Source organism: Sapajus apella, unplaced genomic scaffold, assembly GCF_009761245.1.
Source record: "Sapajus apella isolate SASKATOON/1434 unplaced genomic scaffold, GSC_monkey_1.0 scaffold5, whole genome shotgun sequence".
NCBI classification, from domain to species: domain Eukaryota; kingdom Metazoa; phylum Chordata; class Mammalia; order Primates; family Cebidae; genus Sapajus; species Sapajus apella.
Window position 1 is genome coordinate 27,326,162 of NW_022436945.1, and position 26,633 is coordinate 27,352,794.

General features: G+C 42.6%; 1 protein-coding gene across 8 annotated transcripts in view; it reads left to right on the plus strand.

The window, feature by feature from the left end:
* The window catches only part of TBC1D1 (TBC1 domain family member 1), a 239,902-nt gene that overhangs the window by 112,940 nt on the left and 100,329 nt on the right, over positions 1-26,633 (plus strand). For 7 of the 8 annotated variants that reach the window (XM_032273806.1, XM_032273811.1, XM_032273807.1 and 4 more), the window contains 5 exons: positions 4,643-5,110; positions 8,837-8,926; positions 10,968-11,072; positions 11,966-12,098; positions 19,128-19,219. In XM_032273806.1, the coding sequence (XP_032129697.1) occupies positions 4,643-5,110; positions 8,837-8,926; positions 10,968-11,072; positions 11,966-12,098; positions 19,128-19,219 (888 nt within the window). Of the gene's footprint in view, positions 1-4,642; positions 5,111-8,836; positions 8,927-10,967; positions 11,073-11,965; positions 12,099-19,127; positions 19,220-21,997; positions 22,021-26,633 lie in introns of those variants that run through there. The other variant, XM_032273835.1, reaches the window with a different exon arrangement.

Genomic DNA, 26,633 nt, shown 5'->3' on the forward strand with positions numbered 1-26,633 from the left:
CTCAGCCTCCTGAGTAGCTGGGATTACAGGCACGCGCCACCATGCCCAGCTGATTTTTTGTATTTTTAGTAGAGTCGGGGTTTCACCATGTTGACCAGGATGGTCTCAATCTCTTGACCTCGTGATCTACCCGCCTCGGCCTCCCAAAGTGCTGGGATTACAGGCGTGAGCCACCGCGCCCGGCCCAGAAGAGGGGTTTGACAGAGTTTTATGTATCTAAATAAGGCCTGTTTCTTCATTAATTATTAGCGATTGACTTCAATGAACAGTTTTGTTGTGATTCTCCATGTAAAAGAAATTAAAACCAAGCCCCATACCCTTATTGAATCTGTCCCATTAAGATGCTTTTTGGATTCTTATTTGTGCTATAGTTTGTTTGATTTACTTTGTCTGCAAACAGAAATGACATAGATGCTATTGCTCCAACAAAACTAAAAAAAGCTTTTCACTAGAAGTACCCAGATTGTATCAGTGGGAATAAATCCACTGGCGTCAGTGAATTTGCCCTAAAAAGACCTGTGTTTTTGCAGTAAATATTGTCATTGGAAGTATATGTTCTTTTAGACGAAATAAAGTTTTACCTGAGGACATTTTTCAGTGAGGAATGTTTATTTTAGGGGTTTAGTATTGTCTTCCCCTTACTTATTTTTACTTATCTGTATGAGCTGAAGCCCCAGCCAGCTGTCTCAGCCCTTAGCCTATTCTCAGTTGCTGACTCCTTTTCTTGAAGATGGAGTGTCCCCTTCCCTGGGCATCTCTATCCTCATCCTTGCCTCCCTTGGGGCCCCCGTCTTCTCTGCCTGTGATTCCTCAGTTTCTCTATACCTGAAATGTTGGGGGTATCCCAGGGGCCTGTCTTGGCTCCTTCCTTTACTTTCCCTCCCATATATGAGCTGCTTGTGTTCCGGTCTAGAGCTCCTGTCTTGGAACCTAGGCCCACTTACCAGCTAGATGCCTTTACTTTGAAGTCCTGGTCTTACTCAACACAGACAAAAGCAGAACTCACTGCGCTGTCTCCCCAAACCTTCCCTCTCCGCACTCCCTTGGCTAGCTAATGGCACAGTCATCCACACAGAAGCCTAAGCCAGAGCCCTGGGTGCCACACCTCATATTCAGTATCCGCAGCCCCCCATCCAGGTCACCGCCAAATCCTGTTGGTTCTGTCTTCCAGAATCTTTCATTCAGCCTTTCTCTCAGCCTTCAGTGCTTAGTTCTCAGCAGGCTCTCAACATGCCCCACCTCAGTTACCCTGAAGGATTCCAACTAAACCCCTTCCGCCTGGCAGGGACTCACTTACATTCCTGTCACACTTCTGAATCCCTGGCTCTGGCATCTACAGATGCCTAGAAAAATGTATAGAATAAAATGAAGTAAATGACTCAAGGCCTCTATGCAAATAGGTGAGTCCCGGACAAAGTTATAAAGATGGAGAATTCAGGATTTTATCACGAATGACATTCTGCCTTCATTTTTCAGAAAACAATGCCTGAGGTCTGTTCTGGTAGAGGGTTTTAAAATAACCATTCAAAAAAATAACCATTTTTTGTTTAGTCTTAGTATTCTTTTCTAAAAGTAATGTTTAAATGGCATTAGTTTTTTAAATTATTTGCAATTTGTTGTTGAAGCTATATTTGGTAATGTGCTCTTTGCCTTCAAATGTTCTGAAATTGTTAGTATTCTGACCAGGATTCCAGTGATTTCTGTTTTAGACCTCGGTTATCTCCTTTATGTCTGTATTACACTACAGCTTCTTGGGGATTTTGCAGGCAGGGCACACCTTACCCTGAGCATAAGAACCTTTAGCTAAATTATGCCTGAATAATAGGACTTACCAGAGCAAGGAGAGAGAGACTTTGGTCTTTGACTAACGCATGTCTTTTAAAGATTTTGAGTAAAGGAGAAGAGAGATTGGTCCTTGGAAAAACGACCACAGCCTCAAACGTGACCAAGTTATGATGAATTCTTCGGTTTCTTCTGACCCTGGGAATCGAGGAAACAGTCAAGTGATCTATTTTGTTTTGTCTTTTTGTTTGTGCCATTTACTACTGAGTCACCAATAAATTCATGTGACTTCACATATTTTCTCTACCCTTTGATATGTAATGAAAGACATCGCTGCTCACTTTGGATGCAGCAGAAGACACAGCATGTGGAAACGTGAGCTATTTTAACAAGCCCCAAAGGACTGAATAAGCTCTGAGTTTTCTGTTCAGCGTGGGTTAGTAATTGGGAAGAGTCGTATGACTTGATAAAATAATTTTAGACACTTGCTTAGAAGAGTGGCAAGGTTCCTGTATCAATCGATTATTTTTGTTTGACAAATATCATTCTTTACAGAAATAACTTTTACCAGGAAAGTCCTCTTTTTGAGAGTAGCAATAGTTTTTTGTTGTTGTTGTTTTGTTTTTTTGCTTTGAGACAGGGTCTTAGTCACCCAGGCTAGAGTGCAGTGGCAAAGTCTTGGCTTACTGCAGCCTCCAGCTCCCAGGCTCCAGTGGTCCTCCTGCCTCAGCCTCCTGAGTAACAGAGACAGCAGCACATACCACCTCGCCTGGCTAATATTTGCGTTTTTTCTTTGTAGAGATAAGTTCTCCCCAATTTTCCCAGGCTGGTCTCGAACCCTGAGCTCAAGCATTCTGCCTCCCTGAGCCTCCCAAACTGCTGGGATTACAGGCATGCACTACCATGCCCAGTCTAACTAGGGCTAAGTTTTTGCCAGGTTTCTGTTGTGAACCATTGGCAAAGATGTGAATGAAACCTAGACTTCGTACTCTCTTCTCTCTGTCCTTCTTCTTTTGTAATTGACCAACAGTTTTTGGGCCTCTGCATGATGTATGATTATTTGGCAGTATAAAAGTGGGCTATAACACAAGCAAATACTTAGTGCAGACAGATGCTTGACCTGTTGAAGTTTTGGCTTTTTTTTTTTTTTTTTTTTTTTTGGAGACTGAGTCATGCACTGTTGCCCTGGCTGGAGTGCAATGGCGCAGTCTCAACTCACTGCAACCTCTACCTCCTGGGTTCAAGTGATTCTCCCGCTTCAGCCTCCTGAGTAGCTGGAATTACAGGTGCCTGCCACCACGCCCAGCTAATTTTTTTTGTATTTTTAGTAGAGATGGGGTTTCATTATGTTGGTTGGCCAGGCTGGTCTTGAACTTCCAACCTTGTGATCCACCCACCTCGGCCTCCCAAAGTGCTGGGATTACAGGCATGAGCCACCATGCTTGGCTGAAATTTTGGCTCTTAAAGTATCATTTAGGTCTCGTGCTTCAGGAATCAATTCTTTAAAATATAAAACCTTCCTAAAGATCTTTTGACTCTTTGTATGATAAAATATTTTGAAAGGATATTTCATAATCTTTATGGCAGAAAGATCTTTAAAGTGTACTTGATATGAAATCACAAAGAGAAAAATCTTTTGAGTCATTGGGTTTGGGAATTATGTCATGAACACTGAATACAAGGATACCTTTACAGTTTAAAACCACCTCCTTTACTGTATGCATTGATCTTGGACCTGAATTGGAAAGGTGATTTTTTATTTCTCTATAATGTTGTTAAAAAGACATTGGGCCTGTGGGTATTGGGCCTTAAATTGAATTTTCCTTACATAGAAAAATGGAAAAAATTGGTTTAGGTATGTTAGGTCACAACAAAAAGTAGGCCCTTTTGAAGCTTAAATTTATGCCTCCCTCAGCCTTGTTTAAATTCATGCCTGGCCACAAATATTAGTGCTGAGGCTGTCTGTCATCTGAGCAGTTGCACAGCTGTTCATTCACTGCCATGTGGATTCGTCTTTATGTCTAATGCTGTTTTGAAGAATCTTCTCAGAGGTTAATGATGAGAGGATGTAGCAGTAGGGACAGCACCGTGGCAGATGAGAACTTCTAGTACATCCTTTTAATCATGTTTTTAACACTGGGAAGCACAAGCTTTATAGTCTCCATGTGAAGAGGCCCTGGTGAGTGTATTGCGGTGAATAATATTAGTCGTGGGTTGCTTACTCCTTGGTTAAAACCTCCTAGCTTTGTTGACATAATAGTCACTATTCAACTGTTACGAAATGAGTTGTCATCGAAGGAAATAATGATGCTGGGGTTTGGATAAATAATTTATGAGATAATTTCAGAGCCTTGATCTTCATCCCACTATTTACTGAAGAAGACTTTCCAAAGTATACTGCCATGGGAGCTAGAATAATTGAGCCATTTTGTGAAGCACGTTGGAGACAGACTTCTATGGGAGGCAGCTTCTCCAGAGAGGACCTTTGGCTTTGGAGCGGGACCAGCCTGGGCTTGGATCCAAGGCCTGCTAGGTTGGGCCGTGCGTGTCCCGAGGCTGGTGGTTTAACCTTGCAGTGTGCTGTGGGCATGTGAATCCTGTAGTGCGGCCCCTGGCATATAAGAGGCACTTCATAAGTGTCGCCCCCTTCTCTTCTCTGTGGAAGCTATGTGTTCACCTCCCATGGGAAGACATTCCTAGTCCCCGTCCATGGGCTCCTCCTCCAGTGCTCCACGGTGGAATAGCCAATGGGGCGTCCAGTGTGGAATTCAGTGTGGAAATGAATGCAACATAGTGCATTCATTCCGTGAGTGCCAGCCACACTGCGTGTTCCAAATAACACTCCTCCCTCTCTCGGCAGGTGCCTGAGATCATCAGCTCCATCCGGCAGGCGGGGAAGATCGCCCGGCAGGAGGAGCTGCACTGCCCGTCGGAGTTCGACGACACGTTTTCCAAGAAGTTCGAGGTGCTCTTCTGCGGCCGTGTAACGGTGGCGCACAAGAAGGCCCCGCCAGCTCTGATCGACGAGTGCATCGAGAAGTTCAATCACGTCAGCGGCAGCCGGGGGTCCGAGAGCCCCCGCCCCGCCCTGCCCCACGCCGCGCCCACTGGCGGGTGCCAGGAGCCTGGGCGCAGGCCCATGCGCAAGTCCTTCTCCCAGCCCGGCCTGCGCTCGCTGGCCTTCAGGAAGGAGCTGCAGGATGCGGGCCTCCGAGGCAGCGGCTTCTTCAGCTCCTTCGAGGAGAGCGACATTGAGAACCACCTTATTAGCGGACACAATATTGTGCAGCCCACAGATATTGAGGAAAATCGAACTATGCTCTTCACGGTAAAATATCACCCAGCTCCTGCGCAGCCCCAGTCTGCCATGTGTGCTCAAGAGAAAATCTGCTTTATGGAGCAAAGATTCTTAGTTGCTTTTGGCCTATGTGTGAATCCATATATTTTCATGCTGAACAATTCTATTCTTAAAGTAAGATCCCTCCTTTAGCCATAAGCCTTTACAGTCATCAGGGGGAAGCAGAGATCCATCTCATACACGTGTGTAATTTTTATCTCACCCTATAATTGTAAAGACACCTTTTCAGTGTGGGAAGAACAGTGAAAACATGTGAGGCCAACAGAGAGATGTTTAAGAATATATATGAATTGGCTGGGCACGGTGGCTCATGCCTGTAATCCTAGCATTTTGGGAGGCTGAGGCTGGAGGATCATCAGGTCATGAGATTGAGACCGTGCTGGCCAACATGGTGAAACCCCGTCACTACTAAAAATACAAAAAGTTAGCTGGGCGTGGTGGCACATGCCTGTAGTCCCAGCTGCTCAGGGGCTGAGGCAGGAGAATCGCTTGAACCTGGGAGGTGGAGTTCTCAGTGAGCCAAGATCCCACCACTGCATTCCAGCCCAGGTGACAGAGCAAGACTCAGTCGCAAAAAAAAAAAAAAAATCTATCTATCTATCTATAGATATAGATAGATAGATAGATAAATTTCAGGTGATATATTTCAACAGAATCTTTTAGTTGGAAAACCCTCTCTCTACTGTTAATGTTTTTAGTTATGAAACATTTACCCTTTGCTAGTCAGGGTAAGTGGCTTTGTGAGCAACATTACATTTGAAATTTATACCCAAACTGAAATGTCAATTTAGCCAATTGCTTGCTTTTTTTTTTTTTTTTTTTTTTTTTTTTTAAAAAAAAAAATTGTTAAATTGACAGTGAGCCAAATACTAGGAAAGGCTGGGACAGGGGGCTGTCCCAGGTGCATGGGATTCCTGGTTCCATGCTGATCTGGGCTCTTCTGAATGGGTATGCCCTCCCTGGGAGTCCCCTGGGTCTGAACGGAAGAGGTGCGGAGCTGTCCCAGCAGTGAGCTGGTCTCTAATGATGGAGGAAGCTAGTTTTTTCCTTGGCCTCCTTTTTGGCTTAATGCTGACTGACATTCTGTAGAGAACAAAATTACCTTAAATGTTAAGCCCTCTTTTCATGTCTAATTCAGGGCACAATGAGATGGCAAAGGGGGAAACAGCTACCTAGGTTAGTGCAGCGTGGATGTGTGCAGGTTTAAATCCAAGGTGGTGCACCAGAGGATAAATAGGGCTGATGTTTTCATCTTTTGACCACTGATCTAGTGTACCAAAAGAGTAGTCAGATTTGCGCTTTAATTTGTGATCTGTGTCTTTTAAAAACTCTCTTGGCGACATTGAGAAAGCTGCTGCATGCATTTATTTATAAGCACTGACTCTTGGACTACTGTGCCAACGTCCCTCGCCACATGCTGGAAATGCAGCCATGAGCAAGACAGGCATGGTCTCTGCCCTCATGGAATTTAGATTCCAGTAAGGGAGACAGGCAACTGAGTGCACACATAATTCTCTACTTACAGTCGTGGCAAATGCTGTGGAGGAGAGGCACTGGATGCCGTGAGAGCATTTTCTAGGGTAACCAGGAAAGGCTTCTCGAGAAAGTGATTGTCACCTAACATAGGTTTCATTGTGGCCACCTGGGAAGGTCATCTGGGCTCACAGAGCAACAGATGAGAAGGTCCTAAGGGAGGGATGGTGCCTGGTGCCTGGAGAGTCTTGGAGGCCTGCGCACCTCCTTTGCTCAGCATTCTTCCCACGGTTGTCACGGTCTTACCTCCTCTTGCTTCCTTTAGGTCTCTGCTGAAATGTTGACATGGAGGAATAATCCTATCAGTAAGACCATTAGCAACCTCACTTCCTGCTTTTTTGCTTTGTTTTTCTCTGTACAATTACAAATAAACATCCATCTGATACAATTACAAATAAACAAATAGAAGATTTTCTGTCCCACATGCCCCCAAGAAGATAGGCTGCAAGAGGGCATGGATTTTCATCTCTCTGTTCACTGCTGTCGTCGATAGTATCTAGAGCACAGCTGTGCTCTGTAGACACCTGTTGTGTGAGAAATAAGTCCAGGTGGCTGCTCTGAAAACAAGGAAGGATGGCGCATAGAGATGGGGCTGGGGCTGGAGGCAGCCCCATGAGAGTTGTGTTCGTTAGGCACAACTTTATGGGTCTTGGTCAGGATTTTGTTTTTTATCCAGAAACAGTGGGCAGGCACTACATGGTTTAAAACATAGTGTGAAATGTCTTTGGCTACAGAGCCAGGATATACTTGGGGGAGGGTAAGAGTAGGATGGGGAGGAGAGTGAAGCTGTTGCAGTAGTCCAGGTGAGAGATAGTGGAGTTTGTGCTGAAGTGCAGTGGGGGTGGAAGGGACAGACATGCAGGAAGTCAAATTAATGGGATGCATAATCCTTTGGATGTCATGGGGAAGAAGAGGGATCTCAGGAGCCCCACCCAATCTTAGATTCTGATTTGCTCTTTACAACCCAGCCACAGCCAAATAATGCCTTGGAGAGCCTCTCAACTATGAGATTTTCAAAGGTTATTTTAAAAAATGAACATAAGGACCATCTTCATTATGTAGGTAAAGACAGTGACCCCTAAAGAGACTAAACATACTCCAAATAGATATTTGTTTGTTTTTTACAAATAAGGAGGCGATTGTGATGGCTCCTACTCTAGAGAGAGACACAGTCTAATTTAGAAAGATGTTGCATGTTAAAAATGAATTAGTTTTTCATCATCCCTGGTCTCCATGGAAAGACGAGAATAAAAGGCTACCTGCCGCTCTCTACTGCTGAACTACAGTTCAGAAACAGCAAGTGTGAAAATGATTCAGGGTGCAAAGTCCATGCCCCAAACAGAATGCAGGTTTCTTGGGCCCCCTCATTGAGAGTATAATTCCCCTCGACCTCAGTCTCCAAGAAGCTTGTGTATCTGATTTGTATTTTGCATCAAGGCATAAAGAGTTTAGAGGAGAAGTTGGGACTGGGAGTTAGAGTGGCAACATTAGGATGTGACCACCGACTTCTTGGTCCTGAGGAGAAACTAAAAGTACAGAAACCAACACACACTGAAACCCAAAGGGCTTAGCGCTCCAGAGACGTGGAGTCTAAAAGGCAGTCTTTCACAGCCTGCAGGGGCACGTTCACACGGAAGAGGATGGGTATGGCAACGCAGCAGCCCCCTGTAATGCGTGTCTGCTAGCATGTCCCGAGTCAGTAAGAGGATGGCAACTGATGCTCGTACTCTAACTTGAAAAGGTCTGGTAATATGTGCTGGTAAATGGTAGATTATTTTAACAGTAACTCAGAAAGACTTGTCAGTAAAACTCATTCAAAAGTATCTGGAAGCGCTGAAAGAGTAGATTCTGTTTTCTGGAGGATTCACTTATGCAGAGACCTCAGTTTTTAGGGGATGTGTGGCTCTTGAGGCCTATTGCTAACTTTTGGATACCTGGTTCTTTCCTCTCAAGGAAGACTGCTGTCCTGTGTAAGTAAGTGAAGGCACTAATAGGTGTCTGGTACGACCTGAAATCCAGAGAATAAGTGAGAACCTTTGAAATGATTTCTACGATGATGTAGTCAGAATTTTATAGGAGCTTGCCCCTTTTATTCTTTATTTTCATAGGTCATGAAATGAGAAAGTTTGAAAAGCTAGATTTTTTGTTTGTTTGTCTTTTAAGATTGGCCAGTCTGAAGTTTACCTCATCAGTCCTGACACCAAAAAAATAGCATTGGAGAAAAATTTTAAGGAGATATCCTTTTGCTCTCAGGTAAATGGAAATTTTTTTTTTTTTTTACTTGATTGCAATGGAATTTTTAAATGAATTTCTTTAATGTCTGTCATATAACAGAAGTGCTAAAGGTTACAAGGTGTATGTTTTCTAAGTAGTGTATTGATATTTGTTTTGCTTTTCTTTCTCCTTTGATATATTAAGGTCAATAATAAATATAATTTTGAAATTAAGAAATTGGCTCTTAGCAAAATAAGGGACAAAATATATCCGCTTTTAATTTTCTCAGTTATTGGTAGTAATATTACATAGTCATGACTTCCAGATGCACGTGTGTGTCTTTGTGCGTTACACGTATATATTTACACATCTCACACAAATGTCTCTTTTTATTAGATACATATTTCTACTTTACAAAAAATTATACCTTTTTTTGGGTACCAATTAGTAGTTCTTCTCCTTTCAAATATAGATAGTGCTTATCTTTGGAATGTTTTGCTCAGAGTACAGTGTCCACTTGAAAGCTTTTTTCTCGACAGTGTTCCAGGTGTTTCATAGAGAGACATTGGAAGAACCTGTCAATTAAGATTAGCAGTGCCAGTTTTACTCAGGATCTTCCTAAGAAATACGAGATCACCTAAAGTTATATTTGCTTATTTTTTTAAACTGATTTTTCATTTTCATAATTGATAAAATGTGAAAATGTCAGTGTTGATTTATAATGTGGTCTATAAATATCCAAAAGGGACTTTCCTTTTCTGCAAAATGTGAAAATAATATTCTTTATAGATTGAATAGGGAACCATTTACAAAGAAAAAGCTTTTCCAAATCCTACTTCCTGAAGTTGTAGCCTCTAGCTTATGCTTAACTTGCTATTGGAGAATATTAATTAAGATGGCAAAGCATGTCAGTGATTGCTCATTTATTGGAAAATATTTGGCTTGAAAGTGAGATTACCCATAGAGTTTTTATCCTGATTTGCTGCTATTTCTGTTGAAATATTAATGTTAAATGTTTGCATTTTTGTGTGATAGCTTTATAATTTCCTAAAGAGTGTCGTTTACAAGTTTATATAATTACCTGAACATTAAGTTATCACTCTTATCTCTGATTGCCGATGCTTTCAGAACACATAGATGTGTTAAAATTTATGGAAAATGTTTATTTGTATTAAGGTGCCTCTGATAGCTGATGATTTTAAAACACGTTTACATAATAATATTTATTATACATAGCTCTTAGTGGCAGAGCCTTGACCTAACAGCTTATGTTTAAATGCTCCTCTACTCTGTTTGCCTATAATTTTTGACTCTTTATTTCAGTTCACTTCAGTATTTACTTATTTTAGGAGTACAAATGTATTTTAAATCTTTTTTTAACCTTCGGGTGTGTGTGTGTGCGCATGCACGTACATGTGTATATGTGCATAGTTGTGTTTCTTCACTGATCTCTGATCTGCCTTTGATTTTTTTGAGTTGTCTTTATTCTTTAATACTTACATCTCAAACAAAACAACAAAAAATACTAAAATGAGTACTAAAACTTGATTTTTCAAGTCTTAGTTCTCTTATTGTTGTGGGGTAATCAAAGGAACATTATAGTGAACCAGGCTTATTTGAGATGTTTTTAGACTTAAAAAATTTTTTAAATATCAGAGAAAACAGTAATTTTCTAGTGCTCTTTAAAATTGTGCTGTGTAGGCTGAGTGCAGTGGCTCACGCCTGTAATCTTAGCACTTTGGGAGGCCGAGGTGGGTGGATTACCTGAGATCAGGACTTCGAGACCAACATGGAGAAACCCCATCTCTACTAAAAAATACAAAAATTAGCCAGGTGTGGTGGCACATGCCTGTGATCCCAGCTACTCAGGAGGCTGAGGCATGAGAATCACTTGAACCCAGGAGGCAGAGGTTGCAGTAAGCTGAGACTGTGCCGTTGCACTCCAGCTTGGGCAACAAGAGCAAAACTCCATCTCAAATAAATAATAAATAAAATTGTGCTGTGTAAATCTTGAGGTGCATTTCTGATGTTGATGCATCTTTTGGATACACCTGAACATCTTGTTCTCTCCCTTTGACAGGGCATCAGACATGTGGACCACTTTGGGTTTATCTGCCGGGAGTCTTCTGGAGGTGGCGGCTTTCATTTTGTCTGTTACGTGTTTCAGTGCACAAATGAGGCTCTGGTGAGAGAGGACAAGCAGTTCTTACCTTGGAACCTTCTTTACAAGGAATTTTAGCCCCACTGATTTTTCTGTCCTTAGGAAAACCAGATAGTCATTGACATATCATTATTTGTCTTTAGTTATTCACATATGACTATGCAGTAAGTAGCTAATACACATCTGAAGCTTACTTCAGTGTGTATTTTGTATTTTTTATTTCTGAAGAACTTGCTCAGTGTCACCCTCTGGCCTAGCATTTTACAGTGTCATTTTGGACATCTGGTCTAAGGAGTTTGCCTTTTTTCTCAGTAGTTCATATTTTTAGTTTTTACTATATCAGTCTGTTCTCACACTGCTAATAAAGACATACCCGAGACTGGTTAATCTGTAAAGAAAAGGAGGTTTAATTGGACTCACAGTTGCACATGGCTGGGGAGGCCTGACAATCATGGCAGAAGGTGAAGGAGGAGCAAAGGCACGTCTTCCATGGTGTCAGGCAGGGGAGCGTGTGCAGGGGAACTCCCCTTTATAAAACCATCAGATCTCTTGAGATTTATTCACCATCACGAGAACAGCACAGGAAAGACCCACCCCCAAGATTCAGTTACCTCCCACTGGGTTCCTCCCATCACGTGTGGGAATTATGGGAGCTACAATTCAAGATGAGATTTGGGTGAGGACACAGCCAAACCATGTCATTTACCTTATCTGCTTTAAGAGCTTTGAGGGTCCCTGTAGTATTTTCAGACTGTAATCCTAGCCATTATTCCAATTATTATCCGTCAATCTGTGAAGAGTAGTGCAGAAAAATCTTAAACGCTTAAAAAGTATTTTCCATAGATTGCCTGACATCTCAGCCCAGCTGATTTCAAATTGACTTTTTGGTGGCTACAACCTCTCTTCTCTTTGATTAGGTTGATGAAATTATGATGACCCTGAAACAGGCCTTCACGGTGGCTGCAGTGCAGCAGACGGCCAAGGCACCAGCCCAGCTGTGCGAGGGCTGCCCCCTGCAGGGCCTGCACAAGCTCTGTGAGAGGATAGAGGGTGAGTAGAGGACCCTGTCCAGCGTGAACACAGTGGGAGTTACAGGTCCCAGGAGACCTTTAGATGATACTCACTTGTTGGAAGGTTCCGTCTAACAGAGGCTTGTATTAGTCAGGGGGATTGTAGGTGGACTCTCAGCATGCAGTGGGTGTCTTCTGTGTGTCAGGAATTGTGCCAGATGCTGGTGGTACAAACAAAAGAACCTAGAACCCCCTTCTGCCATCTCCTTCCAAGGTATTCTGAGGGTGTGGGAGGAGTTAGGGAAGCAAGTCACCAAACCGGTTGCCTGGTGTGTATCAAGGTTGTGTGAGTGGTGAGTCATACTGGCCACTGCAGAGATATCGGAAAGGTAAGAACTAAGGAACTTGTACTGGTTTCTCCATTACGGGGTCATTAGAAATCTCTGCTAGTACAGTTTGAATGGAGAGGAGGTATCGGAAAGCTGGTTGCAGTTGAGGAGCAAATGGGAAGGAATAAAGGAAGTGGTGACTTTAAGTATTGATCAGTACTTTTAGAAACCTGGCTTAGGGAGAAACTGTAATACATGTTATGATTTGTAGCTAATATGTATGTATTGAATAAGATCTACCAGGAAATGTACTAGGTGCTTTTTGTTATCTATTTAATCCTTACCACATTTGTGGAAGGAAAAGGGACTATTTATTTTGCATATATTGCAGATAAGTAAATTGAGGATTAGAGATGTCTAGGAATAAACTAGTATTTTGAGAGCCCATGATTCACCCTAGGGGTAAAGCCCTGTTACCTGCCACCACATATTTCCAGGATAAGGCCAGGCTGGGGGAAGACCTGGGGATTGCAGCTAACTTTGCCTTTTTCAGAACTGGAGAGGTTTGAATGAATTCAGACACCAAGGGGCCAGGGGGGCCAAGTGAATCCGAATGGAATGGAGGGAGTTCCTCTTGAACAAGAGTGGGGAATTCTCCTGAGGCAGGAAGTGAGACTCTCCCTCTCTGGGACTCTAGGGAGGGGCGAAGGGAAAGGACAGAATTCAGTGAGACAGAAAGGGAGTGGTGATATGTTTGTCTGAGGGCATCTGGAAGGTGAAGGAGTTTTCACCTCTCTGTTCATGATTTTGTGTTTTTGTTCTGTTTATGGGAGGATTTCTAAGACTTTTTTGTGACTTGTCGGGGGGGGGTCACATGATTTAAACAACCCATATTATTATGAAAAGAAACACAAATTTGATTGTTTCTCAAGATGTAGAATGTTTATTATACACCTATAGTCCCAGCACTTGGGGAGGCTGAGGCAGGCACATCACTTCAGGCCAGGATTTCAAGACCAGCCTGGGCAACATGGTAAAACCCTGTTTCTTCTAAATTACAAAAATTAGTTGGGCATGATGGTGCATGCCTGTAACTCCAGCTCCTCGGGAGGCTGAGGCAGGAGAATTGTTGAGCCCGGGAGATGGAGGTTGCAGTGAGCCAAGATTGCGCCATTGCACTCCAGCCTGGGAAACAGAGCGAGACTCTATCTCCAAAAAAAAAAAAAAAAAAAAAAGACGAATGTTTATTAGAAGCTATAATTTTGGAAAGAAAGTAACATTGCTATTTAGATCTGATTTTCCTTTTTTAAAAAAAATTATTGTAAAAATATATGTAACCCATTGTAACCTTCTTTAAGCATGCACTTCAGTGGCATTAAGTCCATTCACATTGTTGTGCAGTCCACACCACGAGCATCTCCAGAACTTTTCCAGCTTCCAAAACTGAAACTCATTCAGTGTCAGCTCCGCTCCCTCTCAGCCTCTGGCAACCTCCATTCTGTTTCTAGGTAACCTTGTATAAGCGAAGTCATAAAATATTTATCTTCTTGTTTCTGGTTTATTTCACTTAACCTAATGTTTTCTAGGCTCATGTGTATTGTAGCATCGCCTGAATTTCATTCCTTTTTGAGGCTGAATGATACTCCATTATATTTGTGTAGCACATTTTATTGATCCATTTACCTGTCCACGGACATTTGGGTTCCTTCCACCTTTGGACTACTGTGTGAATAATGCTGCTATGAATGCCGATGTGCAAATACCTGTTTAAGTTCCTGCTTTCAGTTCTTTTGGGTATGTGTCCAGAAATGAAATTTCTGGGTTATGCGGTAATTTGATGTTGACTTTTTTTTGAGGAGCTGTCGTACTGTTCCACAGCGTTCTATAATCCCTCTGGCAATGGGCAAGGACCCCAGTTCCTTTATGTCCTTGCCAAAATTTGCTACTTTCTGTTTTTGTTTTGTTTTGTTTTTTGTTTTTGATGAAAGCCCTCCAGATAGATGTGAAGTAGTATCTGGTTTCCCTTTTTAAATGAGATAAATTTACCCAATTGACATCTTAAGGTCTGGGAAGGGTCATTTGTGGCATTATAATGTGCTGTTTAAACTGAAGAAACAGGATTAATGTATTCAACTGTGTTTTCCACGTTGTTACTATTTGCTGACATTATACAAAATATATCTGGGAACAAGAAAATGTGTGCTTTAACTAGAGTTCCCAACTGAGAGGATCACTAACCCTTTCCTAGTGGCTGCCAAGATAAGGTAAATGATGACAGAAATATCCCTTAAGAGCTTATTAAGAAGCCAGCAATGACTTTGGCCTTGAAGATAAAGCAGATCACGATCTGCAGGAACTGGAATGCTTCCAGAGCGCCCTTGATAAATCTGTCTTTGGTCTGACTTAGCTTTCAGAAAGTTACAGCTGAGAAGTTGAATCAGGGTAGGGATTTTGCTGCCGTCATTTCAGAGTTAATCATTTAATCCATCTTTCACCTGATAAAATCCAACGAAGGCACAAAACTCTACTAATGTCAGAACATTCTTACATAGTGCAATTAGAAGTCTGGTGGGGGTAAGTTTTACCTACATGTTAGAACTCATTTCTAAAAGTATAGAGGGCACGTTATTAGTAAAGGAGGCGCTAGTTATTACATTAACAGTTTTAGGGTTCCTTACTTTTTGCTGTTGTAGTCCTAGTAAGTAGAATGAAGTGGCTTATTAAAACTCATTGTATGTTGGTGTAAGAGTAGTTCTTTTTTTTTTTTTTTTTTTTTTTTTTTTGAGATGAAATGTCTCTGTCACCCAGGCTGGAGTGCGGTGGCGCGATCTCAGTTCACTGCAACTTCTGCCTCCCAGGTTTAAGTGATTCTCCTGCCTCAGCCTCCCGAGTAGCTGGGACTACAGGTGCACACCCTCATGTCCAGCTAATTTTTTGTATTTTTAGTAGAGTTAGGGTTTCATCATATTGGTCAGGCTGGTCTCGAACTCCTGACCTCAGGTGATCTGCCTGCCTTGGCCTCCCAAAGTGCTGGCATTACAGGCATGAGCCATCGCACCCGGCCGGTATAAGAGTAGTTCTATCAGACAGTTATGGTCTGATCAAGAACTCTGTAAAACTGTGGAGAGGACTAGTGATGTGGCCACAAAAAGAAAGACTTGAAGATTGTGTTTTCTTAATCAGTAAGTGTAGTCAAGTCATCCCCCAGAGTCTGTAAGATAGAATAAATAATGCTGGTCATGTTGACTGTGCTGCACTCTCTGCTCTAACAGGCACTTACAACACAAGTGCGGCTGTAGCCAGTTCTGTATTTGAACCATATACAACTCAGTGGTATTTATATAGTATTTTGCTTATTTTAAAGGCTTGAGGAGCATTTTGGGAATTAGTGGACTGATTTATACTTTCATTAAAAAAAGAAGTAGTTGAACTGAGATTTCCTTTTGCTCTCAGAGCAAATTTTCCTTCAGTAAAACACAGTCATTCATCAGTGCTCCCTCTAATAAGGGCTGTTTCTGCACCACCAGGGAGGCAGCCTCACTGACAAGAGGAGCCGGGAAGGGTTGTAGTTTGGAAGCTCCCTTGACCCTGGTTACCTTTTCTGCTTCGGTCCTTGCTTCCCATTCTTCTCCATAAGCCATTTTGGCATCACCTGGGGCTCTCTGAGGAGATGCCTTCAGTGCGGAACTGAAGGGTGTTTTCAGAGGGTGTACAGAAACGACCCACAAGGGGCTAGATGTGTGAGAATCCATGTGGGAGGGGCTCGGACCTAGGCGGCCTCACTGTTTAGGGATGTGGGAAGGACCTCATGAGTCAGGCATCCTGTAGACAGGGTGAAACTGCTCACGGGATTGCTTCACCATTGCCAAAGCGAAGAATAGGCTGCATTTTGTGGATTTCACCTGAGATTGGCAGAGTGTCGAGTTAGTCTAATTCTTCTTAGGCTTTGGGTTTTATTTCCCACATCGGGTGTTTCATGAGACAATATCATTTTTCCAAAATATGATATTTCTACTGTCAGAGATGTCCTCCATATGCAGGGGGGATTTTTAGCGCATGATGACTTAGTGCTTATTTTATTCAAAAATCCTAACTCTGTTTTGCATCAGCATTTCAGTAGTTGATACAGTAAAGCCTTGTCTGTTTCCCTGGCTTCGTGTGACCTGACAGCTTGCCGAAAGAGTGCCTGCACTGCACTTTGACAAACGCGACGACCTTCCTGCACTTTAACCCACCTCTGAGCTCGCTCTTGTATTGCAGCCACCTGAGTGTCAGGTGACCTGGCTCTCCTAGGCAGGGAGGGCAGTGGAGCAGTTAAGAGTTTGGCTGCTGGAAGCAAGCAGACAGTTCATATTCCAACTTTGCCCCTTACTTAGCTGATGACCTTGGACAAAATACTTGACTTGGATATGTGTCAGTTTCTTCAGGTGGGCATTGGGATTACTTAAGAAAAAGGCACTTGGCCAGGCGCAGTGGATCTCATCTATAATCCCAGTACTTTGGGAGGCTGAGGCGGGCAGATCACAAGGTCAGGAGTTTGAGACCAGCCTGGCCAATATGGTGAAACCCCATCTCTACCAAAAATACAAAAATTAGCCAGGCATGGTGGCAGGCACTTGTAGTCCCAGCTACTTGGGAGGCTGAGGCAGGAGAATTACTTGAGATGAAGGTTGCAGTGAGCTGAGATCATGCCCCTGCACTTCAGCCTGGGCAACAGTGCAAGACTCTGTCTCAAAAAAAAAAAAAAGAAAAAAAGAAAAAGGCCTATTTCTAGTATGCATTTGAGGGTGAAATGAAATAATCCACATAAAGTATTAAGTGAAATGCCATAGTAGTCACTTAAATATTATTTCTATGGTGGCCTCAGGGTTTTCTTGGGTTAAAAAAAAGGGAAAAAGAATGTCTTTCTGGAAACAGAGATGGCCGCAACAGTGCAATTGGGGCAGCCACCCCTGCCACAGTGTCAGCCTACTGAGAGGTTGTGGGCTCTGCCTCAGCTGTCGTGGGAGGGGAGGAGCTGTGGCTTTGGGCAGATTTGGCTGCCAGTTGGCCCCCTGGCCTTTCACAGGTCATCTGGCTTCTCTGGGCGTCAGCAAACCCATCTGTAAGATGAAGGCACGGCTTCCAAGTCCCTACAGACAAGGCCCAGGCTCAGCAGATTTCCCTCCCGGCCATCCTTAGTGATGGAGGTGCCTCAACACTGTTCTCCAGCCCAGAGCCTTGGCCACGCCTCTGCCTCAGGGCCACCCTGGTAGGATGAGAAGAGAGTGCCAGGTGGATGAGGCGAAAGCCGCCCTCAGAAGAAAAATAACCCGTGCAGTTGTTTTCTTTTCACGGCTGTTGGGTCAGCACATCCTTTCATTGTCAGTCTTCTCATCACGGGTGACATTTATCTCTGGACATCAAGAAAAGGCAGTGCAGGCTCTGAGCTGGATTTGTATGGGGAAGAAGTTTCTTGAAACATCAGGTTCTAATGGGTACTAAAATTATGTAATGGCTTTGTTTTTATAACTTAAAACCTTTTGTAATGTTAATTAAATGTAATGTTAATTGCATTATTAATAAGCATGCGGTGGTGTCAGAAAAATTGTTAGCCGCATGAATCAGTTTTATGTGATGGGAACTTGGCATGCAAGAGAAATGTGGGTCAGTTTTCCAACAGAATAGGAGTTGTTTTTCCCTAAGAAAAAGTTGTCGGGTTTACATAGTGATACCAGGATTGATCATTTTCAGTGGAGAAGGTTCTGATGATGTGAGGTGTTTTAACATGGAGAAAGTAATCTGGAGCCACACAAGCCTGAGGTAGAGTCCAAATTAGTGGTCTGTGGAAGTGACGTAAGCTCTCTGGGTCTTAGTTTTCTTAGCTGTGTGGGGATCATAGCATCCTCTCCATCAGATTGTTTTGAGAATTAAATGATGCAAGTTTAATGCCTTTTTTTTTTTTTTTTTTTGAGTGATGGAATCTCACTCTGTTGCCAGGCTGAAGTGCAGTGGTGCAATCTCGGCTCATTGCAAACTCCACCTCCCAGGTTCAAGCAATTCTCCTGCCTCAGCCTCCTGAGTAGCTGGGATTACAGGCGCACACCACCACATCAGCTAATTTTTGTATTTTTAGTAGACGGAGTTTCACCATGTTGGCCAGGATCCCTTGATCTCTTGACGTCATGATCTGCCCACCTCGGCCTCCCAAAGTGCTGGGACCACAGGCATGAGCCACTGTGCCCGGCCAGTTTAATGCTTATTATACAGTGTCCAGCATATCAGAACTCAGTTAGAAGATGATGGCAGTGATAACAGCGACACTATTATTGATGAAAACTTCCACGCCAGGCACAGTGGCTCATGCCTGTAATCCCAGCACTTTAGGAGGCTGAGGTGGGCAGATTGCTTGAGCTCAGGAGCTCGAGACTAGCCTGGGCAGTTTGGCGAAACCTCGTCTCTACTAAAAATACAAAAATTAGCTGGGCGTGGTAGCATGCACTAGTAGTCCCAGGTACTGGGGAGGCTGAAGTGGGAGGATCGCTCGAGCCTGGGAGGTCGAGGCTTCAGTGATTGCACCATTGCAATCCAGCCTGGATGACAGAGTGGGATTCCGTGTCAAAAAAATATTTTTTTTTTCATAAAACCTTAAAAGCCTGAACTGGGAAAGAATGTGAAGAGGATGTGTGTAGAAGAGGTAACTTTCTGTCTCATACCTTTTACATGGACTTTTTTCATGCCTCTCTTTTGTCTCTTAATAGGAATGAATTCTTCCAAAACCAAACTAGAACTGCAAAAGCACCTGACGACATTAACTAATCAGGAGCAGGCGACAATTTTTGAGGAGGTTCAGGTACAGTACAGATTTTAATTTCTAGAAGGGAAGAAAGGGCAGGCAGTTTGCCTGGGAAATGCTGTGTATACAAAATAGCAAACCAGTGTTGTCCCAGCCTGGGGGAAGGTGCCTTGAGTTTGTCTTGCTTTCAGGGGTGTCCAGTCTTTGGGCTTCCCTGGGCCACATTGGAAGAAGAAGAATTGTCCAGGACCACACATAAAAGACACTAACGTTAGCTGATAAGCAAAAAAAAAAAAATTGCAAGAAAAATATCTCATAACGTTTTAAGAAAGTTGATGAATTTGTGTTGGTCTGCATTCCTAGCCGTTCTGGGCCACGTGTTGGACATGCTTGGCTTAAGCTTTCACAGTCCCAAAGGGGGTCCAGGTAAGAATGGCAGATTCCCATCAGGCCTTAGCTTAAATAGTGAAAGTAACTGAAACAGGCAAGCCTCCTCCTTAAACAAATGTTAGAATAAGAAAGAGGAAATCATAAAATGGAAAGCGCCTCAGGCTGGGAGACAGAAGGCCTGGCCTCTGGTCTACATGCACTCATCTGTTCCCTGGGAAACCTCTGCGCACCCCTTCCCGCTCAGGATTTCAGCCCTAAGTGTGGGAGTCGAATGAGACAACGTTTGGTACATGAACTTGGACAGAATTGTTCCTTCTCCTCCACCCCTTTTTTTTTTTAATTTTAAAAAATAAATTTAGGTCATGCTGTCTACTTGAACCTGATAATATATCAAACCTACAAAAACAAAACAGAATTCAAGCTCATCAGCTTTCTGCAGTAAACTTGGAAGCTAGCTCCTGCCCTTGCCTTTAGATGCAATGTATCTCAGGGAGACCATGCTGTGTGTGCTGGCATGCCTGTAGTCTGTTCATTATGAATCTTTAATGAGGTCATCCAAAATTTCATGTCTGCTTAAGCTGAGGGGCATTTTCTATGGTTTCCTGGCACTTTTTTTGGGAGGGAAGCGCATCAAAACAAAGAATAAATATCTCCTTTTGAGGGGCGGGCAGCAGGTTCTACAAATAGAGGAGCCATTATACGAAACAAGACAGTTAACTGGGTGGGTTGTAAGTGCTTTTCCCTCCTCACTGCGGAAAGAGTATATTAGGAGTCACGATCCACTTTCTGTTAGTGTAAAACAATGAATGGATTGTCTTTCTTTCTTTTTCTTTTTCTTTGAGATGGAGTCTCACTCTCGCTCAGAGCTGGAGTGCAATGGTGCGACCTCGGCTCACTTGCAACCTCCGCTTCCCAGGTTCAAGCGATTCTTCTGCCTCAGCCTCCTGAGTAGCTGGGATTACAGGCACCTGCCATCATGCCCAGCTAATTTTTGTATTTTTAGTAGAGACAGGGATTTACCATATTGGCTAGGCTGGTCTTGAACTCTTGACCTTGTGATCTGCCTGCCTTGGCCTCCCAAAGTGCTGGGATTACAGGCGTGAGCCACCACACCCAGCCGTCTTTCTCTTTTTAATCACATGTTAGAGGCCTTGGCTTATTTCTTTGTTCTCCTTCTACAGTAGAATTGGCATATGCTATAGGAAGAGAGCATAGAAAGATGTTTTTTTTAATGTCTCAAATAGCCTAGAGGGTAATTTTCACAATTTTCACTTGTCTTTATGTTTTCTTGTTTTCTTCTGAATCAACTTGAGACATGCTAACTTTGTTTTTTCTTAAAAGATCTTTAGAGTTCTAAGTACACAATACTCTTAGACAAATATGTGATTTGCATTTGGAATTGAAAAATGGACAATATGCTTCTGATTGTTAATGCATTTACAATTCAAGCTGGGCCTTTCTCATCTAATGCTGGCCCACTTACCGTTCTAGGGCTTTCCAGTCACTTTAAGAAACGTCGTTCTAGCAAGCAAAGAGGAACTTGCCTTTCATTATATGGATTTTCTTTTTCGTTTAGACAGCACCACATAGCTCTCCCTAACACAGTGTGGTGAATCAGTATAGGTAATACACAAAATACTCCTCTGCAGCAATGAGATGTTCCTAATGGACATGATTCTGAGATTCTCTTTGACTCATGCAGGCTTTTAGACACTGAGTGTATCATGGCAAAGTCACTGACTAAGATTTGCTTTTTTTAAAAAAAAAAAGCCTTCAAGCTGGGTTTAGTGGCTCACACCTCTAATTCCAGCACTTTGGGAGGCTGAGGCGGGCGGATCACAAGGTCAGGAGTTCAAGACCAGCCTGGCCAACATGGTGAGACCCTGTATCTACTAAAATACAAAAAAACCAAAGCAAAAACCAAAACCAGTTAGCTGGGTGTGGTGGCACGTGGCTGTAGTCCTGGCTGCTTGGGAGGCTGAGGCAGGGGAATCGCTTGAACCCGGGAAGTGGAGATTGCACCACTGCACTCCAGCCTGGTGACAGAGCAAGACTCCAGCTACCAAAAAAAAAAAAAAAGGCATTCAGTTAATATCCTGAGGCCCCTGTGTGTCGTTCTAGAGGTCTCTGAAATTGTTTAGTTGCTCCGAACACAAAGGGAAATTGTGGTGTTCCCCAGCTTTGAAAAGCCAGCTCCTGCTCTGTCCTCTGTCACTGTGAGTGCGGTTGGTTTTTGAATGATACAGATTTGCCCATGAATCTCTTTTTCTAGTGGCTTGTTAGATGGTCTTGTTTCATTATGTCCTCAATGACCATTCTTGGTTTTAGAAAACATTTTATAAACCCAAGTCGTTGGTTTCATTTTAGACAGCAGTGCCTGCTACCGTGTTTGAACATCATACATTTCAAAAAGGTTGTAAGGAAAAAGGTGGATTTGCAGTTTCCTGAGTCCTCTTATAAATAGAATGGTAAATATTTTCCTTTGTTCAGTCTTTCCTGGAGTGGGATTTGTTTCTGAAAAACTCCTCCATGTGCACATTTTCATAAGAGAAATGTAATTACTGTTGAAATTAATGGTACATGATTACTTAGTTATTAAAACATACCATAGTCAAGGATTATGTAAATGAATATTTAATGCCCCAAAAAAATGGAACTTTAACAGCTGTAAAGAAATCAGTAATCACTGTGTAAACGATGCTGGAGGCTATCTCTGCTGTAAATAAGCCAATTTTGAGCACTCAGAACTTGATGCCAGACAGGCATGTGGGCATACCACACTGCAAAGCCATCTTTTTATTTATGAGCTTTTTGAAATGTTTAATTTTCAAACATATCTTGCTGGGCATATGTGAGGATGCCCCCATGCTGTCTGTTACTGGGTAAATATGCTAAATCCAAATTGGTCATCTCAGGATAAGAATTGCTGTGAAGCCAAAGTGGGGCTAGTAAATGAAATATCTCCAAGTCTAGTTCTCATCTGTATGAGTGTGTTTCAGGAAATGACTTAGTTAAATACTGACTAGATAAATCAGTGCCTACTCAATAGGCATTAATTCATCAAATAACGTGTCTTCACAAGTTAAAGGTTAATGGTCAGAAGAGACTTCTTTTTTTTTTTTTTTAACTTTCTGAAGAATGTATTGCAGCTTGGATTTTTCATCATTTTAAAATTATTTCTTATAAAATGTGATTATAATCTTTAAAAAGATGTTATAATGTAGTGTCCAAGTGAGTGTTTTTTGTTTTTGTTTTTGTTTTTTGAGGACAGAGTCTTGCTCTCTCACCCAGACTGGAGTACAATGGCATGATCTCAGCCCACTGCAACCTCCGTCTCCTGGGTGCAAGCGATTCTCCTGCCTCAGCCTCCCGAGTAGCTGGAACTACAGGCGCATGCCACCGCACCCAGCTAATTATTTGTATTTTAGTAGAGACAGGGTTTCCCCATGTTGCCCAGGGTGGTATTGGACCCCTGAGCTCAGGCAGTCCACCCGCCTCAGCCTCCCAAAGTGCTGGGATTACAGGCGTGAGCCACCGTGCCCAGGCGAGTATTGTCTTTTTAAGTAGTTCCCTTAGAAGACCATGGGCTTTCTCAACATTCTGGAATGCATTGATCAGTGTTGGAAATGTATTGATTTATTTATTAATTTTTTGTAAGAGACAGGGGTTCACTGTTTTACCCAGGCTGGAGTGCAGCGGTTTTCTAGGGTGTGTTAAGAGCACATTACAGTTGCGAACTCCTGGGCTCAAGCCATCCTCCTACGTCAGCTTCCTGAGAAGCTGAGACTACAGGTACATGCCACCTTGTCAGGCTGGCAATTTATTTCTGAATTGCCTTTATGACAATTTATAAGCCTCTTATAGGTTAAGAAAGATATAACTAACTTAGTTTTATTACTTTTAACAGGCAATTGTTTTGTAATATTCTTTTATAAATGGAAGTATAGCATATAGATAAAAAAGCCCACAAATCAATGGTGTATAGTTCAGTGAATTTTTATAAGGTAAATACACCTGTGCAGCCAGTGCCAAGATTAAGAAATGGAGCATTTCTGGCCAGGTGCGATGGCTCACACCTGTAATCCCAGCAGTTTGGGAGGCTGAAGCAGGTGGATCATCTGAGGTCAGGAGTTCAACACCGGCCTGGCCAACATGGGGAAATCCTGTGTCTACTGAAAATACAAAAATTAGCTGGGCGTGGTGGCATGTGCCTGTAGTCCCAGCTACTTGGGAGGCAGAGACATGAGAATTGCTTGAACCTGGGAGGCAGAGGTTGCAGTGAGCCGAGATTGTGCCACTGCACTCCAACCTGGGGGATAGAGTGAGACTCTGTCTCCAAAAAGAAAGAAAGAAAGAAATGGGGTATTTCTATTGCTTCATAGTCCTGTCTTGTGTCTGCCTCCAGGTAACCATCATTCTGGCTTGTGACACCATAGTTTAATTTTGAACAAGCAAGTAATTTGATGGCAAAGTGATGTCACCCAACTTGAGTCCTCATTATTTTCCTAAGACTTGTATCTCTGACTGATGAATGTTCATAAAGTTAAATCACTTTAAGAAATAATGATTTGCCACTATCGAGGATGGGGAAGTTGCATGGGAGGTTTTAGGAAGATGATACCTCACTAATTGTATTTCAGAATTACATTTAAAAAAAGATTTATTTCTTGATTGTGTATGTATGATATCATAAACGCGCGTTTCTCTGCTTTAGTGACTTCTCTGTGATGTTTAGCAAGCTCCATGATGCGGTCTCTAATTCTTACCAGTTTTTAATGAAAAACAACTATGGTAGTATACTGTTCTCAGTTGTAATCTAATTTTCTTCCTATTTGAATATATGTGTGTGTGTGTGTGTGTGTGTGTGTGTGTGTGTGTGTGTGTGTGTATTTGTTTTGTTTTGTTTTGTTTTGTTTTGAGGTGGAGTCTTGCTCTGTCACCAGACTGGAATGCAGTGGCATGATCTCGGCTCACTGCAACTTCTGCCTCTTGGGTTCAAGTGGTTTTCTTGCTTCAGCCTCCCAAGTAGCTGGGACTACAGGCATGCGCCACTACTCCTGGCTAATTTGTATTTTTAATAGAGACTGTTTCACCATGTTGGCCAGGATGGTCTCAATCTCTTGACCTCGTGATCTGCCCACCTGGGCCTCCCAAAGTGCTGGGATTACAGGTGTGAGCCACTGTCCCTGGCCTGAATAGTTTTTTAATGTGTATTTTGAGGGGGAAAATATATTAACACCCCTCCTCTTATTACTGTATGATTAGCCTTTTAAAATAGATGATGATTAAGAATTTCTTAAAGCAAAATATACATTTTCTTGTGGGGATAGCTGGAAGGTTTAATTAAAGATACAGGAGAAGAAAGGATAGGTCAACCATTAGGTGCCTGTACTTGCTCAGAGGCCTCTTATACTTACTGTCTGCTTCCCTGGACCATTTTTTTTAATAGACTTAATTTTTTTAGAGCAGTTTTAGGTTTACAGGAAAATGGGGTGAAAAGCACAGAGTTCCCTTATCAGCTTTTACTGTCCCCCACCATACAGTTTCTCCTTTTTGTTGTTGTTGTTGTTAGACAATTTTATTCTTGTTGCCCAGGCCGGAGTGCAGTGGCGCGATCTCGGCTCACTGCAACCTCCTCCTCCCGGGTTCAAGTGATTCTCCTGCCTCAGCCTCCCGAGTAGCTAGGATTCAGGTATGTGCCACCACGGCCAGCTAATTTTTGTATTTTTAGTAGAGACAGGGTTTTGCCATTTTGGCCAGGCTGGTCTCAAACCCCTGACCTCATGATCTGCCCACCTCAACCCCCCAAAGTGCTGGGATTACAGGCGTGAGCCGCATCGCCCAGCCAGTTTCTCCTATTTTTAATATAATATCTTGCATTGCTGAGGGTTCATTCATTATAATTGATGAGCCAATATTTGTACATTAATACTAGCTGAAGTCCATGGTTTATATTTGGGTTCACTGTTGGTGGTCTATATTCTGTGGGTTTTGATAGATGTTTAATGTCATCTGCCCATCATTACGATATACAGAATAGTTTCACTGCCCTAAAAATCCCCGTGCTCTGCTTGTTCTAGCACCTCCTCCCTAATCCTTGATCTTTTTGCTCTCTCCATAGTTTTGCCTTTTCCAGCATGTCATGTAGTTGGAATCACACAGTAGACTTTTCAGACTGGCTTCTTTCACTTAGCAGTGTGCACTTAAGGTGCTTCCATGGCTCTTTATGGCCTGATAGCTCATTTCTCGTTGCTGAATCATATTCAACTTTATGGATGCATTCACTACAGTTTCTTTACCCATTCACCAACTGATGCACATTTTGTTGCTTCTAAGTTTTGAAAACTGTGAATAAAGGATGCTGTAAACATGAGATGATAGGTTTTTGTGTAGATGTAAGTTTTCAGCTCATTTGGGTAAACACCAAGGAGTGCAGTTGCTGGGTCATGTGGTAAGAATGGTTTACTTTTATCAGAAACTGCCAGCCTGCTTTCCATAGTGGCTGTACTGTTTTGCATCCCTGCCCACCATAAATGAGAGTTCTTGTTGTTTTGTGGACATTTGGGCTCTGTGTACCCATCACCCTTTGATCTAGCAGTGTTAAGCTGGGATTGTGGCAGTACTGCCACTTTCCTCTTTGAGAATCTAATGCCAGCTTTCTCTAGAGAAATCCACTTGTCGCATGTAATATGTAAAGTTCTGTAATATTGGGTTTCACAGCCCGGAGTCCACATTGAGAGTGTCTGCTTTAGCCTCTAAAATATTTAATACTTCAGTCTGAAATTTGAAAGAACAAGGAAGTCCTCAATGAAAACAAGCCCTTCTGATCATTAACTATCTTTTCCTTAAGTAACAAGACCAACTTACCTTTTTCTCTCTCTCTTTAAGAAAGGACATGTCAGAAAGTCTGTGTTAGTGCTACCTTTGCTTTGCATGGTTATGACGTGCCGGGTAAAGTCACTTCCTCAGTTAGCTGAGGAGGAAGGTCACCAGGAGTGGTGTTGACCCAGACGCAGATCTTTATATAGTTGATCCATTTATTTCACTGAATTTGTTTTAAAGAGCAGGCTGGAAGTTTGGC